Source organism: Arachis ipaensis, chromosome B4 (genome assembly GCF_059453495.1).
Source record: "Arachis ipaensis isolate K30076 ecotype BB chromosome B4, ASM5945349v1, whole genome shotgun sequence".
Taxonomy (NCBI): Eukaryota; Viridiplantae; Streptophyta; class Magnoliopsida; order Fabales; family Fabaceae; genus Arachis; species Arachis ipaensis.
In genome coordinates this window covers 139,515,640-139,532,622 of record NC_142439.1, presented here as the reverse complement: position 1 = coordinate 139,532,622, position 16,983 = coordinate 139,515,640, and the positions used below count along the sequence as shown (strand labels likewise).

The 16,983-nt window shown below is 30.9% G+C and overlaps 2 protein-coding genes across 3 annotated transcripts; both read right to left on the bottom strand.

The window, feature by feature from the left end:
- Positions 1–3,105: 3,105 nt before the first annotated feature.
- Positions 3,106–4,790, bottom strand: LOC107635221 (uncharacterized). Of its 2 annotated transcripts, none has more exons than XM_016338623.3 (3): positions 4,452–4,790; positions 4,248–4,346; positions 3,106–4,148 (listed from the first exon to the last, which is right to left on the bottom strand). In XM_016338623.3, the coding sequence occupies exons 1-3, from the start codon at positions 4,626–4,628 to the stop codon at positions 3,441–3,443; spliced, it is 984 nt and encodes a 327-aa protein (XP_016194109.1). In that variant the 5' UTR covers positions 4,629–4,790; the 3' UTR covers positions 3,106–3,440. The 2 variants fall into 2 exon arrangements, with proteins under 2 accessions (XP_016194109.1, XP_016194111.1); XM_016338625.3 differs by having other exon boundaries at positions 4,521–4,723.
- A 2,911-nt stretch (positions 4,791–7,701) lies between these two features.
- LOC107638110 (uncharacterized) lies at positions 7,702–10,507 on the bottom strand. Its single transcript, XM_016341283.3, has 4 exons — positions 10,239–10,507; positions 10,050–10,115; positions 9,782–9,865; positions 7,702–8,630 (listed from the first exon to the last, which is right to left on the bottom strand). The coding sequence occupies exons 1-4, from the start codon at positions 10,302–10,304 to the stop codon at positions 8,091–8,093; spliced, it is 756 nt and encodes a 251-aa protein (XP_016196769.1). The 5' UTR covers positions 10,305–10,507; the 3' UTR covers positions 7,702–8,090.
- Positions 10,508–16,983: the final 6,476 nt, after the last annotated feature.

Here is a 16,983-nt window from a genome sequence, read left to right as displayed (position 1 = left end):
GTTAAGATACTATCTCATTTTTTATTAAAATTCCAACGTTTTAGTGCTACCCATTTTCCGCTCTACGCGCATTTACTCCTTCCTTGCGTAACGATTTAGTCATTTCTTTGCTTAATCAAGTGTGGCACCTTATTTTAAAGACCCCCCACGATAGTATAAAACTTAGGGTGTTACATCTCTAATTTTCTAGATTAAATATTTAAAACATGTTATTTGTACACTAAAACTATTCATCAATGTATTTATGTATAATTACATGTGTAGTTTAATTTTTTTTTAACATGTATTTATATTCTAACATATATTTTATACTATTAATTACTTTAGTGACTAATTTGATGTACACCTGGCATAATCGTAAATATTCAGTAATTAAATATTCTAACTACCACATCCCTTAATCATCGGTGCAACGTTAACCTTTATAAGATTCCATCCGAGGATATATACATTAGGTCTTCCTTTCCATGATCCGAATTTTCTAACAATTATTCGAACAAAATGTTCTTAAGACGACAAAAAAAAATGTTTTATAACTGATAGGAAACTACCTTTTCTTTTTCCTCTCTCACTCGGCTCTACCTTTTTACTAATGGTCACCTATATATATTCCACTAATCTTCAATTTGCTGGATTAATTATTCAGAAATATATGAACTCCATCTAATGATATATACATGAGGTCTCCGCTTTTTACATTTTTAAATCTCTCTCGGTCGAAGTCTTTCAGTTCACATCCTATGAAACTGGGACCTATTACTTTCATTTTAGTAAAAAATGTCACCTGGAATTAATTAGCATCCGCGTGCGGAACTGTTAAAGCCTCTTTCACTGGTAGTTTTAATCATCTGGGAAGGGAAAAATAGAACATGGAAAGAAAATGGAATTATTTTGCTTCCTCTCTTAGAGCCCAGATGAATTATTTTAAGAAAGGTTATAAGAAATGTGATATTTTTCTATCCGTTCAGAAAAGTGTTTTCGAAGTAGTAATATTCTTGGAAATTTTTGTGAAGAACATACATGACGTGTTATACGTATAATATATATATACGTGATGTTTTTCTTTAACCACATTTACAAATAACACTATATCTTATATATTATTTATGAAAAAATTTAAAGAACTACCTACCATATATATAAACTAACGAGTTATAGTTCAGTGGGCATAATTTTTTTATCTTTATATAATGAAGAGTTATTTTTTTTTACAATAAACTTATTTTTTAATTAGTTGTTCAGAATTAACTTTATCTATTCCTAATTAATATTTTAACAAAATTAATTATTTATTAATTTTTTATAATATAAAATAATAATATAAAACATATTTGTTATTATTAAAGATACTTCATTTAATTTTAATATTTTATTATTAATTATAAAATATGTAAAACTTTTTTAATTAAATATTTTTATAACAAGTTAAAATATTTTATATTATATAATAATAGTGATAATAATATAAAAAATATTATTACAACTAATGTTACATAATATAAAAATGATATTGTTTTATCCCATGAGGGTGATGAATTATATAGTTTGCTTTGATTCTAACCTATCAGTATGTTGCATTTCACGAACCCTAATATCCCATGAACATTAATTAGCAAAGAACATTAATCTACGTCTAATTGCGGGATGAAGGTTGGAGTGCTACTAGGGGATCTGTTGGAAGTGCGGGATCAAGGAAGAAAAGGTTTATTTTTATATTTTTGTTTTCTTTCATGTAAAACTAACTTCATATACTCTTCACATTTGTAACATTAACAACCTCACACTTGTTTGTTAATCAAGTGTGTGATACTTGATTGCAAATACTTTGCATGACAGGACGATTATATTGCATCCTTTAATGAGGAAGCCACGGAAGCCTTTGTTTGGGGGTTTAAAAGAAAAATCAAGATCAATCCAAAGTCATGCCCATGTTGTTCAGGAGAAAGTTAGGGTGGTAGAGGATACAAAGGAGGTTACTTGACTAGTGTATTAACTAACTAGATTTAGTTTGAAAGCTGTTATAACAGAATTGTAATTGGTTATAGCTTGTGACCCAGCTAGCTAGCTATATATATATATATATATATGATCACTTAGTGTACCCTTCATCAAATTTGTTCTGCCGTATACAAACTTTCATACGAATTGAATAAATACTGATTCCTCAAGAATTTTTTTTTGGCTTTAATTCTTTTATTTCTGTTTTTATTTCTCTCCTAGTGTTCATCTCTTTAGGTTAGTCTCGTAGACTCTTTTAGAGGATAGAGTACTTGATTTGGAGTTGCAGTCGAAGAATTGTAGACACAATAAGAGTAGTGGTAGGTGCATCGGGGTGATAGTTTTAGTTGTGACTTTTGTTTTAATTTAATTATTTTGTGGATATCTATAATTTTATTAAATTTTTATATATTTTTTAATTAGATTCTTATATTATTTTTTATTTTATAATTAAGTTATTGTTAGTATAAAAAATATTAAAATTAACACAATATTTATTTATAAATTGAAGACATTTATAATTTAATTAAATCTTTAATCACATATTTTTTTTAAAAAATATTTTATTAATTCTAACATTTTTATATAAAAATAATCTAATTACAAAATCAAAAATAATATAAAGACCTAATTAAAAAAAATAAATATAAAAATTTAATTATAAATTTAGTAAAATTATAAATATTAATGGAATAATTATACCTTTTGTTTTTAGTGGTAATTTGCTTTTGCAATTAATGAAACATAGCATTTTAAGACATTAATAAATCAATTTACAATATCTCAAGTTTTTAAACGTTGTTCTGTGTAACTATTAAAATATAAAAAAGTATAGGTAGATAATAATTTTTGTGAATAATAGACTCAATAAAATAAAAATACATTACATTCTTAAATTATCCATCTAAATTTAGTATTAAGATAATCATCTGCATACCTATTTAATCATATTGTTTAAAAAAGTTATTATTTACTTAGTATTATCCTTAAAATATTTAACACTGTCGGCAGCTGGACGTACAATATATAACACTACCCCCCAACCCTCCTCCCCTGCGCTCAAAAAAAAAAAAAAAAAAAACCCGAATATATGTAATTAATAACAAATTTAATCTCAAAGAAACCTTTGTAAGGCCAGCCATATGGATTAAAGTAGCACAATCAACACGATCACAAGTCACAACATTACAAATTTAAATTACAAAAAATACAAAGACTAGAAAATTATATCCCAAATACCACATCTTCGTTATCAAACCAGTCACTAATTTTTTATTATATTAGGATCGATTTGTAATCGAAATAAATTTGAAAACTGATTTGATAACTAGAATGATGGGATAGTAAAAATTCCTTTGAAAACTGATTTAGGTAATAACACAGCAAACGTACACAATTTTACTACATGGATTTTTGAACTAGAGAAACTTTTTTCTGAGAAGTCAGATGCATAGCATGGTATGCAGATCAAGAGAGCCCCCCGGCTTTACTATTTTGCTTGAAGTAAGGATGTGTTGTTGGATTTGGTTATTGTTGTGTGTAATGAAGGAGGTAAGTGCATGAGAGGCTCCGAAGAAGAGAGCGAGTATGGCGAGGAATAGCAAACTGATTGAATGATCAACTCCGACGTGCATAAGAACGGCCCATGAGATGAAGATAGCGCCGTGGGTGTGACTGAATCTTTCTCCAAACAGAATCGTTAAAGCCGCACCCGAAGCAAACACCATAAAACTCAGCAGTTCAACCACCGAGCCCCCTATCGTTATTCTTTCCCGCCGACACGTCAGCAGCCAGCCCCAAACACATATCATTAACAGCATTACTAAACACGGAACTTTTTTTGAGTAGCTTTCAACCTCTTCATCATTTTCTTCACACACCACGACGGGCTTTATTTGCTTGGTTTTCTTGTTCTTGTTCTTGTTCTTGTGCTTGTGCATGTGTTGATTCAGATTAGCGTGGCTGCATCGTATTATTGGCAAGATCATTTTGTGTTCCGATTCCACCTCCTTCTCCAACTCAATGTGAATAGCAACATGAGATTCATCACCATTGCACTGGGATAAATTGATTTCTGTTTTAGTTTCGGATGGAATCACTGCGTTTTCAGAAGCTGGTGGATATCTGAGGGAGCGAACTCTACCAAATTGCTTTGGGAGCAATCAGAAGAATAGTTAAGATATTAGGAGAATTAAATATGACATCAAGTGGTAAATTGACAGATTGAGTAATAGATTTGGCATACCAACCTCACTTTTAGCGATGACGATACAATCCCGCCTCCTCCTCTTCTGTTCCCCCAGCGCCGAATCAGAGTTTGAACGGTGCAGGTGATAATATTGCTGAGGCTGAAACAGATAAGAATAGTTTACAAGAGGAGTTTTATAAATCCCTTGTGAAGGACTAGACATACAACTACAATTAGAAGCAAATTTTGTTCTTGATTTACGCACCTCAAAAGCAAGTAAGAAGTGAAAATCCCTTAAAGTATAGTGTTGTTCCAAGGAAACACTCATGGTTACCTCATCCTGTTGGTCATCTCGGATCCTTTTTCCGCGGGGGTTAATATGGTCATCTTCCATTAAACAAATTAAACAATCGGGACTTGGATCTGGAACTTGTTGAGCCATGAAATGAAATTAGATGCGAGTATACAAAAGCAAGCAGTTTCCAAAATGTACTCTTTCAACAATACCTTGGCGATCTATGGAAGTCTGTAATCATTCAAACCTAACTAATGCAAATCCGTTTGCCTAAAAGTCTTCCTTCGGGTCCCACCATCACACTAATTCAAAGCCAGAGCCGCGTTGGCTTGCACTTTACTTTAGGTGAAAATTTGGAAAAGTAGACTAATTAATAATTATTATATCGATGCAAGTGACCCTGCAAAAGTAGGAAGGGCACACTAACCCATTATTTTGTTCACATGATCATTTTAGAAATATTAGGGGTTAATGTTAATTTTTTCAGAATTAGTCCAGATTTTGAATTAATATTTTATTTTGAAGGGTTTAGTATTATACTATTATAAGAGTATATAATAAGTTTATTATTAGTGAAAAAATTTTAATATTTTTATTTAATAAATATAAATTAAATATATTGAAAATTTAAATTTTTATTTTGTAATCTTAATATATGTCTTTAAAACACATGATAGATAAATTTTATTTTTATATTATAAAAAATAATAAAAGATCATGAATTTATGGTTGATTTTTTTATTTAAAATAAATATTCATATTTTTGTTGAAAATTAGATTATTTTGTGTAATTACAGTTGGGTAGATTTTGTAGGTGGGAAGTTAACACATGAGAAGTGTGTTGCAACACGTATGAGACGTATTGAACACGTGGCAACATCCTGATCAACACGCGGGGTATATTGAACACATGGCAACATCTTAACTAATACGTAGGGGCGTATTGAATAATTTCCACAATAATATAATACACTTTAAATATTAATATTCAATCAAAATACTATCTCTATTTTCATATTAAAAATAATTTTTGAGAATTTATTATTTTTGCTTATTACTTAATTATTAACTCAATTTTTTAGTCTAATTTTTTTCGTGCTTATTATTTAAATGTTATTAAGTTGATAAAAAAAATTTACTAAAAAATATATGTTTTATTTTTAGTGTATTTGGTAAAAATTGAATACTTTTTTTATTATCTTTCTAAAAAAGATCTTTTTAAAAAAAATTTACAATTTACATTTTTAAAAAAATATTTTTTGAAAAAAATTTAACAACCATAAATAAAAAAATATTTTTATATTTTTATATCTAAATATAATTGATAAATAAAAAAATTTTTTTTATAAAATATTTAAATATAAAATTATTTTTATTTTTTTATAATATTTAAAAAAAACTCAAAATTTTTTTTTTAAAAGTTTACTCAAACAAATCCTTTAATTTAATCTAATAATCTAATGATATAATATTTTATTCTATACTTTAAACATTACTAATAAATTAATAACAGAAAATAATAAATTTTGATAATCTTCTAATATTTATTATATATTATTATTTAAAATTAATATAAAAATATATTTATTAATCATATAACATTATTTTTTATTATTATTAAATTCTGTCCCAAAAAGAACCAAGGTCACAACTTATAGGATCTGAATGCTGAACAATTGAACATACTTATCCTTGATTAACGCGTTGCCTTTGCTTTTTTAAGCAAAACTTTTTCCTACAGGTCTTCTTTTCTTTTTAAAGAAAAAATATTCTTGATGCTGTTAGAAATTTTAGTATTTAACAACTTTTAATTAAGATATTATTTTACAATTTTTATTTTCTGAAAAAATTAATTCATATATCAATTTTTTTATAGGGAAGAACTGATGATACTACGAAATCTTTAAAATATTATTAGAGATTTTTATATTTTTATAAAGTAACAACAAAAACAAATTTTCCTAAAGTTTTAGTATACGACTGAATTGTCTAATAAAATAAAAAATTTAAAAATAATAATATAATTAAAATTTATTAGAGATTAAAGTTTTTGTTGAAATTTCTTTAATGTAGTATAGAATATTAGTAAATAAAACTACTGAAAATACGATAGTTTAGGGTTTTTTTTTTATAATATTAAAAGTACTAAATTTAATATTCTTTTAATAAAAGCAACTGTATATGTACAAATTATTAAATGTTAGTGTTACAAGTGTGAAGAGTGTTAAAATTAGTCCCACATTAAAGAAAACAGGAAAGAATAAAGAGTTTATAAGATGAGAGACCCATTTAACTAAAGAAATATTATAAGAAGACAAATAGACAATATACATACTAATTATTTTTTATTTTATTAAATTTAACCATTAGAAATATACAAATAGTTTTTGGCAGCAAGAACCATAAAATATTATATTGTATAATTCATCAGTTTTAAGGAATTTTTGTCAAGCGTCAGTTACTAAGATGTTTAAATTAAATATTCAATTACTTTGTTATTATATGGAAGTAAGAACGTAAATTATTTTCTGTAGTATATTATTGTATAATAAATCTAACTGTGTATATAATTAATATATAAAACATTTTTTGTATATTTTATTTAAAGTAATTAATTTATCTCATATTTTAATTATTAAAGAATATAAAAGTTGATATAATATTTGTGTAATTTTATAATCCATTGAATGGATATTCGGAAAACTCATTTTTGTTCAAATCTAGTTTAACTATGAGTTAAATTGATTAAAACTGTAACTATTTATTGTGTTAAAACTTAAAAGCATAAAGAACAAACTTAATTTTCAACAATACATGATATATATCGTGGTAATCTTGCTAAAGTAATTGCCTTTTGTGTATTCTTAGATTTTATTACGTAGACAATGACTTTTTTAAATAATGTAAATAATAGATTTTAGAATTGATCCAATAAAATAAAAAAGTACTTCACTCTTAAATTACCTCCTAAACTTTAATATTAGGATAATCATCTACACACTTAGTGAATTAAATATTCGATATATCCATTATTTAGTATTTTCATTGTCAACCTATATTTTTTTTCTTTATATTATTTTGTGATTGACACCAAATTAATTAAATTAATTATTTTATTGTCAATATAATGCTACATCTGATGCCGATGGCAAATAAAGGAAGGAAAATAAATAGTTTAATTTTCTTTTTAGGTTTTTCTAAAGAATTAACTCTAATAATTAGTAAATAAATTATATATCTAAAACTTAAAATACGAACTTCAAAATTCAAATAAAAAATTTGTACAATTCAAAATTAATTCATATAAAAACCTAAAAAGTAAAAACTACCTCCGAAATACTAAACATTAAAATAAAATAATCCAAACAAATTTGCCAGCAAGCTTCAGGCTTAAATTCAAAGTATGTACATTTAGACTTTAAAAATACATATTAAATATGGTGAAAACTTAAGTAAAATTGACTTCACGTAAAGTTGATATTTGAGAGTCGTTAGATGAAAATTTAGTCAAATCATCTAACGACCCTCAAGTATCACGTAAAGTCGACTGCACCTGAGTTTCCACTATTAAATATATAAAAATGTATAGGAACCATCATCATCAGTAGATCACTCCTTCATTTTCTGTCTTTGTTTGCATAGGCAGGCAAGATAAATAATGGACATCAACAACACCAAACAGGTCAGTAAAAGTGCAAGAGCCTCAAATATAACAAACAGTGGGAGAGGAAACCTGAAAGAGGCCCACTGCACAACAGAGTCAGAGGATTGGCTGAAGATTGTAATGCAACAAAGGATTGCCAAAAATGACAAAAGTGTCGAATAAGCAAATCGCTCTTCTGATCCCTTTGTCGAAACGAGGACCAAAATTGCTATCGCACAGAAGATGAATATGATGAAAAATATCATCGCGGGAAACAACATCCAAAATGCTTCCCAAAAGTTTAGCACCGAGTGTGATGATAAGTTTCCCAATGGGGAGTTGTTGTTCAGTGCAGCCACTTGAGTAACAGAGAACACCAAAAGCCCCAACAAAAGATAACTTCGACCTCGAGGAGAAATATTAGCTATCTTTGGACGTGCTGGTCGGAAATTCTTCAAATCCCAGTCAGAAACGGGAAGAATGTTCTTGTTCTCTCTGTTGTTTTCCTGACAAAATAAATTAAAAACATTATGGTGCAGGAACCAATTAGGAAACTAATTTAAAAACTAGGAGTTTTGTTATATAAAAAAAATATATAAAGTACTAATATATTATCTGTCAATTTATTGTTAATAATAATTAATTATTATATTTTAATTATAATTAGTATTGACACATTTAAGAGATATATCTATAAAGATATTTTTATTAGACATAACTATAAAAAAGATATTTCTATTAGACACATACATAAAGATACTTCCATTAAACATAATCATAAATAAGAATTAACAGAATAATTAACAGAAGTTGGCAGAATCCTTATTGATTATGTAGCAAAATTGTAAAAAAAAAAATAACTCTCACTATCCTAATTTTTTAAATTCTAAAACTAAAAGTGCAAAAAGTTGATTTGAGTTGGCTATGTTGTAGTTGGATTCCTAGATTTTTTTTTTCTCATAAATATGTCATTTTCTTTTCAAAATTAATTACCAATAAAATGTCACTCGTTAAAATTAATTACTTAAATATCACTGTAATACTAATACTAATAATTAAAAATGAAATAACAAAACAGTTATTATTGTAGTTGCTAAGTTGCTTAATACATCATACATGTACAGTTGTAAAAAGGTAAAGAAATTGCTTAATTAAATTGGTGATCAGTAATTAATAATTAGGGATGGAAAACGACTAACAAAAAATAGTGATTAGGGATCGAGTTCACTTTTCTTTCATCAATTATCTTTGCACAAAGAATCTACTTTTAACAATAGAAAACTACTACTGAAATTAAATCTGAAACGTAAAAATTAAAACAAGAAGGAAATAAATAATGATTAATAACCTAACGAACAAGTAAAAAAAAGTCTAGAAAATCAACTATAATATAAATTAACTTAAGTCAATCTTCTTTTATTTTTAATTTTAAAATTTAAAAAATTAAAATAGTAGAAATTATTTTTTTTTTTGGTAAGAAACCTGTTTTTAATTAATTGATTTCATTTGGCTGAACTCCTAATTGGTTCCTAGCAAAACTCACAAATAAATACTAAATACGTTAAAATAGAGGGATCTTAGTACCTTACCAGATAATAAAAATAAAAAAAGGGGTAAAAGTAGACACGGTGGCCAGTGGAAAAGAATGATTACTAACCCCGGAAGCGCGTGCTAGTAGTATGTTTATGCATCTGCGGGGAAAGAAAATAGGCATCTCTATGTTTTTCTTGTTACCGCACATCTGCGAATTGCAAATTGCGTATTTGCGTGTTAGTGATGAGTTTTGATTTTGGAGAGGGTAAAAAGAAAAAAGAAAGCGCTTTATTTAAGTGAATCTGATCTTCTCAGATTCTTCCCATCCATAATCTCAGATTGCAAGAAACAAATAAAATGATAATGATTCTGATTTATGATCTCAGCTTTACCTCATTTCTGGAGTTTGTCGAGCTCGACGAAGAAGACGCACCATCATGCATTGGCAGCAGAATTTCCTGAAATCAAATCACAGTTTTTATGTTCGCACTCAAAACCTTAGCTTGATCAATAAAGGACAATGATATGGTATATAAATGTGTATGTATGTGTAGGAATTTAGGGCTTATCGTATTACTTACAATATCGTTTCTTGAGAAGAAATCAACCGTAGGTAGCTCCTTCTCTGGGTCCGAGTTCATGTTCATGTTGCCTGGATGAAGATACCAGAGAGAATAGAGGAGGAGAAAAAGAACCTGGAACGTTAGGATCGGATCTCAACTCTGTGCGTGCAGAGAGAGTAAATGATGAAAGTAAGAATATTCAAACTTTTCTGCAAAGAGAAGGGAATCAAAGGGAAGGAAGGAGGTACCCAAGAGGAAGACTGGGGTTTAGTTCAATGTGAGCTGGCATTCTTGTGGGAACCCTATAGGCCTTGGGAATAAGAATGTTTTACACAATTTACGTATCCTACCTCCATCTTAAAAAAAATTATATTGTCACCTTAAAAAAAAAATACCATTAATTATTTTTAGATTAACATAATAACGCTCACAAATAACTAATATTACATATTTAAAAATAATTAAAGTATTATTTTATTATTTTACTAATATTATCATTTTAAAAGATTTTTTTTCTAAAAAAATATTTGTGAATTTAACCAAGATTACCTTAATTTGAAAAAGAACCTTCAAGCATTTAACGCACCATTTTGTTCTCCTTAGGTGGGTTTTAGAGGTACGTAGTAGTAAAATTCTTTTGTAGGTGAACAATTACTTACTCTATGAAAAAGTATGAGAAACAAATGGAATATTTGTACAATATATACAATAGAGATTTAAGGAGTATTAGATATATAACTATTAGTGTTACTTTTTTCTATTAACTGAAGTTTTTGAGATGAGTGGTATCATGACATGGTATTAGAGCTCTAGATCCAAAAGATTAAGAGTTTGATTCTTGGTGAACTCAAAAATCAATTTAAGCTTTTGGGAAGATATTTATTATTCCTAGTACTCGGATGGTTATTCTAAATAGTATGGGAATGTTCATTTTATAACTCAATAATACATTATACAAATAGTCTATTATCTCCCTAGCGGAACTCTTACTTTATTGCTCAAAGAATTAATCTATTTGCACTAATTGTTAGTAATTGCACCACAATTAAATTATGCTGTATGCTACGTTGATCAAATATAAATTAATGAACATTCACGAAAAACGTTAATTTTTTATTATCAACTTCAAATTTTAGGTGTTCCTAACTCGAGTAATTATTCTCTACAAACCACGGTAGTAAGAAAATGACACTAAATTTTCTTTGGATTCAAATTGAATGTAAAATTATATATTCTGTCACTTCTTATTATATTTAAATCATCTACTAATTATTTTTTTCAAAAATAAGTTTCCGTTTCTCAAACCAATATGATATTAGATTACTATTTTTCCAATCATACACTTTAATAAATAAGTAATTAAGTTTTTGAATAAAATAATTAATCTAAGTGAAAATTTAATAAAATTGAACATTTAATTTATTTTTCCTGGCTATTGTGAAGAAGAAAATTTAAAAATAAAAATCACATATAATTATCTTTATATAAAATTATTAATTAAAAATTAATAAATAATTAATTAAATTGTTATTTAACCATTTTTAACTTTTAATTTTACTTAAAAGAGAAAAGAAAAAAGTATATCACGCACGCTCAATGGAATATACAATCAATATTCGTGTCCTCGATTTATTTTTGTTTTCTGAAATTCCGTTCCGATCCATCTTTTTCCTAAATTCTAACTAATGGGCCCTCCTCCCCTTGATTGCGGCGACAAGGTTAATTCGGGAAAATTGATGTTCTCATTGGCAGGATAATGCATTATTCAAAGATAGATGACTACATGCAGTGGCATCATGTGAGTTTGTCTGGGCCTTTCTTTTCCACCTGATGCCACGTACGCGTTTAATGTATTAATTAGTTCTTTATTATTCAAAGATAGACGACTACAGACTACACCCAGTCCCATTAATTGAAAGGAAATTTTTTTGTGCGTATAAAATTTTATCTAATTTATTTAAAAATAGAGATAAAATAATATAGGATTTATCTTTTTAATTTTAAATCATGTGAGTAAATATTAGGCACAATAAAAAATACCTAATTGAAAATATCGCATACGCATTTCAAACTTCCAGGTCACCTTAAGGCTTAAGGTTCGTCCTAGGTTATAGAGTGCTAAGCAGCGCGTCTCACCCATTTAATGGGACCACGGTCGGATCCAAAGGGAAAGGCTTTTTTGATATACAGGACCTATAATTGTTGACTTTTCAATCTTCAAAGTCCTGTTTTCTAAGGATTTATTTAGAGTGTCAAAATATTGCGCACCTAGCGAAACAAGCCTGGAGATTACTAAAAGAGGAGGAAACCATTTGGGCGAAGATTCTAAAGGCAATTTATTATCCAAACTGCAGCCTGTGGAAAGCAAGAGAAGGAAGGAACGCGTCATGGGTATGGAAGAGCTTGTTGGAGGGAAGGAATTTCCTGAGAAGGAAGGGTAGATAGAGCATAGGGAGCAGAATGGAGATAGATATTTAGAATGATAATTGGGTGGCTGGAATAGGGAAGCTGAGGAGATGTGAAGAAGACCAAATCAGAAAAGTGATTGAAATAATAAAGCAGGGGGAAGGCTGGGATGAGAACAGAATTAAGAAGTTATTTCCGAGAAACATAGCGGGATTGATTATCAGAACACCTATCAGCCTGATTAACAAGGAAGATAATCTGATCTGGCCATACCGAGTAGAGGGACAGTACTCAGTGAAATCAGGCTATCGGGCTGCAAAAGAGGAGAAAGATGCGAAAGAAGAGACAAAATTAAATGAAGCTTCGTCAAGCCAGAACTTCAGAGAGGTTTGGGGGACTATATGGAGACTACCAGTGCCACAAAAGATCAGAATGTTCTTATGAAAAGCTACGGAGGAAATTTTGCCAATAAATAGTAATTTGTTTAAGCGCAAATGTGCAGTCAAGCCTTCATGCAGCATATGCCAGGAGGAGAATGAAACTGTTGAACATGCTTTACTTTTATGTCCGTGGACGAGAGCAGTTTAGTTCAGAGCGAGCATTCAAATAACACCTACAGCCTATAATGTGACGTCGTTTGGAAAATGAATAATGGATACAGTTCAGAAAATAAAAAATGGGACGGGGAGGGATCAGGAAAGAATTTTAAGCAATCTGGGGTGTGTATGTTGGTATATATGGAAGGCAAGGAACCAATACATATTCCAGCAAATAAAAATCAATCCGGAACAGGTAATAATTAATGCAGAATATCTAGCAGCAAAATTCCACAACACAACAACAGGAAGCAGCACAGATCATAATGCAAGCAGAGGCAAGAGTGGTGACAAGAAGAGAATTACTTGGAGACCACCGCCACAAAACAGGTTGAAGGTCAATACTGACGCGGCTTTCCAAAGGGATACAGGCAAGGCAGCCTCAGCAGTTGTCGTGAGGAACTGGCAGGGCAAGATCATCACTGGGACTACATCAAAATTCATCACAACTTCAGCACTAGCAGCAGAAGCCCAGGCATACAGAGAAGCTCTCATTCTCATCAAGAATTTACAAATAGAAAACTGTATCATTGAAACAGATTGTTTACCTTTGGTCCAAGCCGTTAAGGCGAGAACGCCTATAGCAGAAGTGGATGCAATCCTCAGAGACATTCTACAACTGCTGGAAGAGGCGCCAGATGTGGGAGCTACCTGGACTCCAAGGGAAGGCAACATAGTAGCTCACCAACTAGCAGCGATGGCAGTGGGGAATGTTCTCAGGAGCCAGTGGACAGTCAACGCTGCCAATCCTGTAAGAAATACAATCAGAACGGAAGCCAGATTCGCAATACTTCAGCATAATCAACGAATGCAAAATCAAATCAATGGGAATCCAATTTCAACCGACCAGCAAGGAATACAAACAGAGGAGGACTTACCTGATAGAGTGGAAAACTGGGACATGCAAGAAGCTGAAGGGGGAGAGCAGCACCAACCTAGTGCGTCACAGCGGCTAAAGATAGAGAGGAGCAACCGTTGCGGAGAAGCTTGGAGAGTGGGACGCGTGGGGTGCATCGAGGGTCTGGGTCCTATGCGGGATGCCTCGAGGCAGAGGAATGCAGCGGGAGAGACATACTGTCAAAAAGCTCCAGGGAGGACCCATTATCAACGGCGTCAGAACCGGACTGGGGAGGAGAACGGTGTTGGAGGAGATCTCAAAACGTCTCTATACAGAATTGTGCTAACGACACTAATCGGGAGGGATATTTAACAGATCCATGCATCAGGTCGGACTGCCGATGGAGGATCCGAAGGCAACAGCAACATCGAACACAGAGCATCGCAAGGAGGAAGACCATAGTGTTAGGGTCGGGCACTAGGGGAAGTGGGTATTGGGCCGAATCGGGTTCTGGTTGTGTGGCAGGGTCAGACATCTGGCCCATGGCCCCTGTCCAAAAAAAAAAGAAAAAAAAAGTCATGTTTTCTGAATAGGGGAACGATGGTGTACAATAATCAAAATATTGTCGTCATTAAATTTGTGAACAAAAGAATATATCAAGACTCAAGAGTGACCGAATGTTTCTATGTTTAATTGTTTATACACGAAGAACTACGTCGAACACTACAGCAGAGGTGGAGCTTAGCGGCGCTTTTTTTTCCTTTAGTGGTGGTTTGAACCGCTGGTATAACCGCCGCTAAATACATATTTCGCGGCATGCGTTAAAAAAATCGCCGCAAAATTTGAGTTCTACGATTGTCATCTTGTTTAGCAGCGGTTTTAAAACTGCCGCTAATCAATTCAATTTTTGGAAGTTTGGATGAATTTTGCGGTTATGTTACAACCGCCGTAATATAGGACTGGTTTGTGTACATTTTACAGGAGGTTGCCAACCGCCGCAATTCTCGATCCAAGTGTCCTATTTTTTAGTCTTTTTGGCGGTTTAAAACCGTCGCCAAGTTAAGAAAAAAAATAAAAAAAAGAAACGCAGAATTTGGGTTTTTATTTATGAAATCACATAAAAATTTATTAAATATTATCAAGTTTTGTTCTTTGGATTTCTAATTATTTTAGGAGTGATTGTATTCACGGATAGAATCTAAACTTGTGACAAAAGCAGAAAAATATCCGCAAATCAAAATGTATTTATCAAAATATCAACAAAATAGATCTCTTGCTAATAGTTGCATAGTCTACTTCAAAAAAAAGTAAGCATCAATCCAAAATAATTTCAATCCTAAAGTACTATTTTCTACTGTATCATTCCATTGAACACATCCCTGCAGCAATCTCTGGTGGCAGCTCCTCACCCTACCGTTGAAAAAGATAAATCAAAGCACTCTCCATTACCTTTATCCTTTTCTTGGCTGCTACTGCTTCATCTTCCATCGCCTTTCTTTTTAACTTCTCGGCTTCCAGTTCTGTCTGTAGTTCATTCAGCTTCCTTTGCATCTCCTCTACTTGGACTCTGTTTATTGACGGTTGCAAATTTGTACCAAAGAATTGACTAGGAGTCGGTTCAAAACCCACTCCACGCACTCTACCCAGTTTCTCTCTTCTGAAAACCTGAGCAATGGAATCATTTTGGGACAAGACTCTAGAAGACTCATCCTGTTGCTCAATCTCCAGAAGTCTTTTCTATAGACATAAAACAACAATATGGATCCGATTCAAGTACATTCAACTTAATTAAAACTTAAACTGAGTTTATATTTGAGGCACACGATAAGCATAAGCATGCATAGGGATATACATCTGAAGTGAGAGCAGAGAATACTTTTGAATGGATTGGATTCCAGTTCTGTCACAAAATCAATTTGAGCAACCACAAGACACCTAAGTACGCTATAGTTTTCATCATTTAGAACTCCCTGGATTCCAAGACTTATACTGTTCTTCCTCTATTACTAAACTTGGATTCCAAACTTCTACTGTTCTCGCTCTATGACTAAACTTAATACCTATTACACGTTCTCAGAATATCGCTCATTTAAGTAAATGTATAAATACATAAATAAATAAATAAAATGGGCAAAGAAATAACTCAATACTAGTTTTCTAGTAATTTTGACTAATTGCTCCTAATCATGTGTTACATATATATTTTGAAACAAATAATTAGAGATGTTAAAACATCATTATTCATAAAGCAATTAACAAAATTTTTGCCCAAATAAAGAACCTTTTCGGTCATACAGATATTTTGTAAATTAATTGAATCCTTCACATGTAACAACTTTATATCATAGTATAAGCGTTGGAACCAAAAACTTATTTGTAGACATTGAATCAAAAGAAACCCATAACTTATTTTTAGCTCAGCACACAAGGAATGGGCAACTAAAAAGCAGCAATGAACATGGATGCATTAGATATCATAATTTTGACGACTAATCATATTAAGTTGTACTTACACCAATTTTTCTTGCCTCATCATTAATATAAGAGCCATCCCTTCTTTTGTGAACCTTGATCCATAACTCTCCTCTATCGACTATCCTTCCTTCTTGTTCTGACTGAAATAACAAAGTTTAATCCATCACCGAAATCCACGCAATCAGAGAGAATGTAGACACAGAGATAGTCCAAGGATTGAATTATGCAGAGCAGTACAAAACCGAAGAGTGAATAAAAAAGTACACTACCTCTTCTTCCCTCCGCCGAGCCAGGCTTTACAAACCGCCAGTGTGGGTATACAGCTATTTTGATCGATTTATCGCATTTTTTCTGCACTTCTCCTATTGGTCCATCAGAGATAAACGGGGATTAGAAACTATTTTAAAAAAGACACGATGCAAAGGTGGTTGTACTATATTATACTAAT

Coding starts and splice junctions, on each gene's coding strand:
- LOC107635221 (XM_016338623.3), bottom strand. CDS start 4,628: ATGGCTCAACAAGTTCCAGATCCAAGTCCCGATTGTTTAATTTGTTTA. Junction 4,347..4,451: donor ACTTCTTACTTGCTTTTGAG/GTGCGTAAATCA, acceptor TATCTGTTTCAG/CCTCAGCAATATTATCACCT. Junction 4,149..4,247: donor TCGTCATCGCTAAAAGTGAG/GTTGGTATGCCA, acceptor TTGCTCCCAAAG/CAATTTGGTAGAGTTCGCTC.
- LOC107638110 (XM_016341283.3), bottom strand. CDS start 10,304: ATGAACATGAACTCGGACCCAGAGAAGGAGCTACCTACGGTTGATTTC. Junction 10,116..10,238: donor TCTTCTCAAGAAACGATATT/GTAAGTAATACG, acceptor ATTTGATTTCAG/GAAATTCTGCTGCCAATGCA. Junction 9,866..10,049: donor CGACAAACTCCAGAAATGAG/GTAAAGCTGAGA, acceptor TGCAATTCGCAG/ATGTGCGGTAACAAGAAAAA.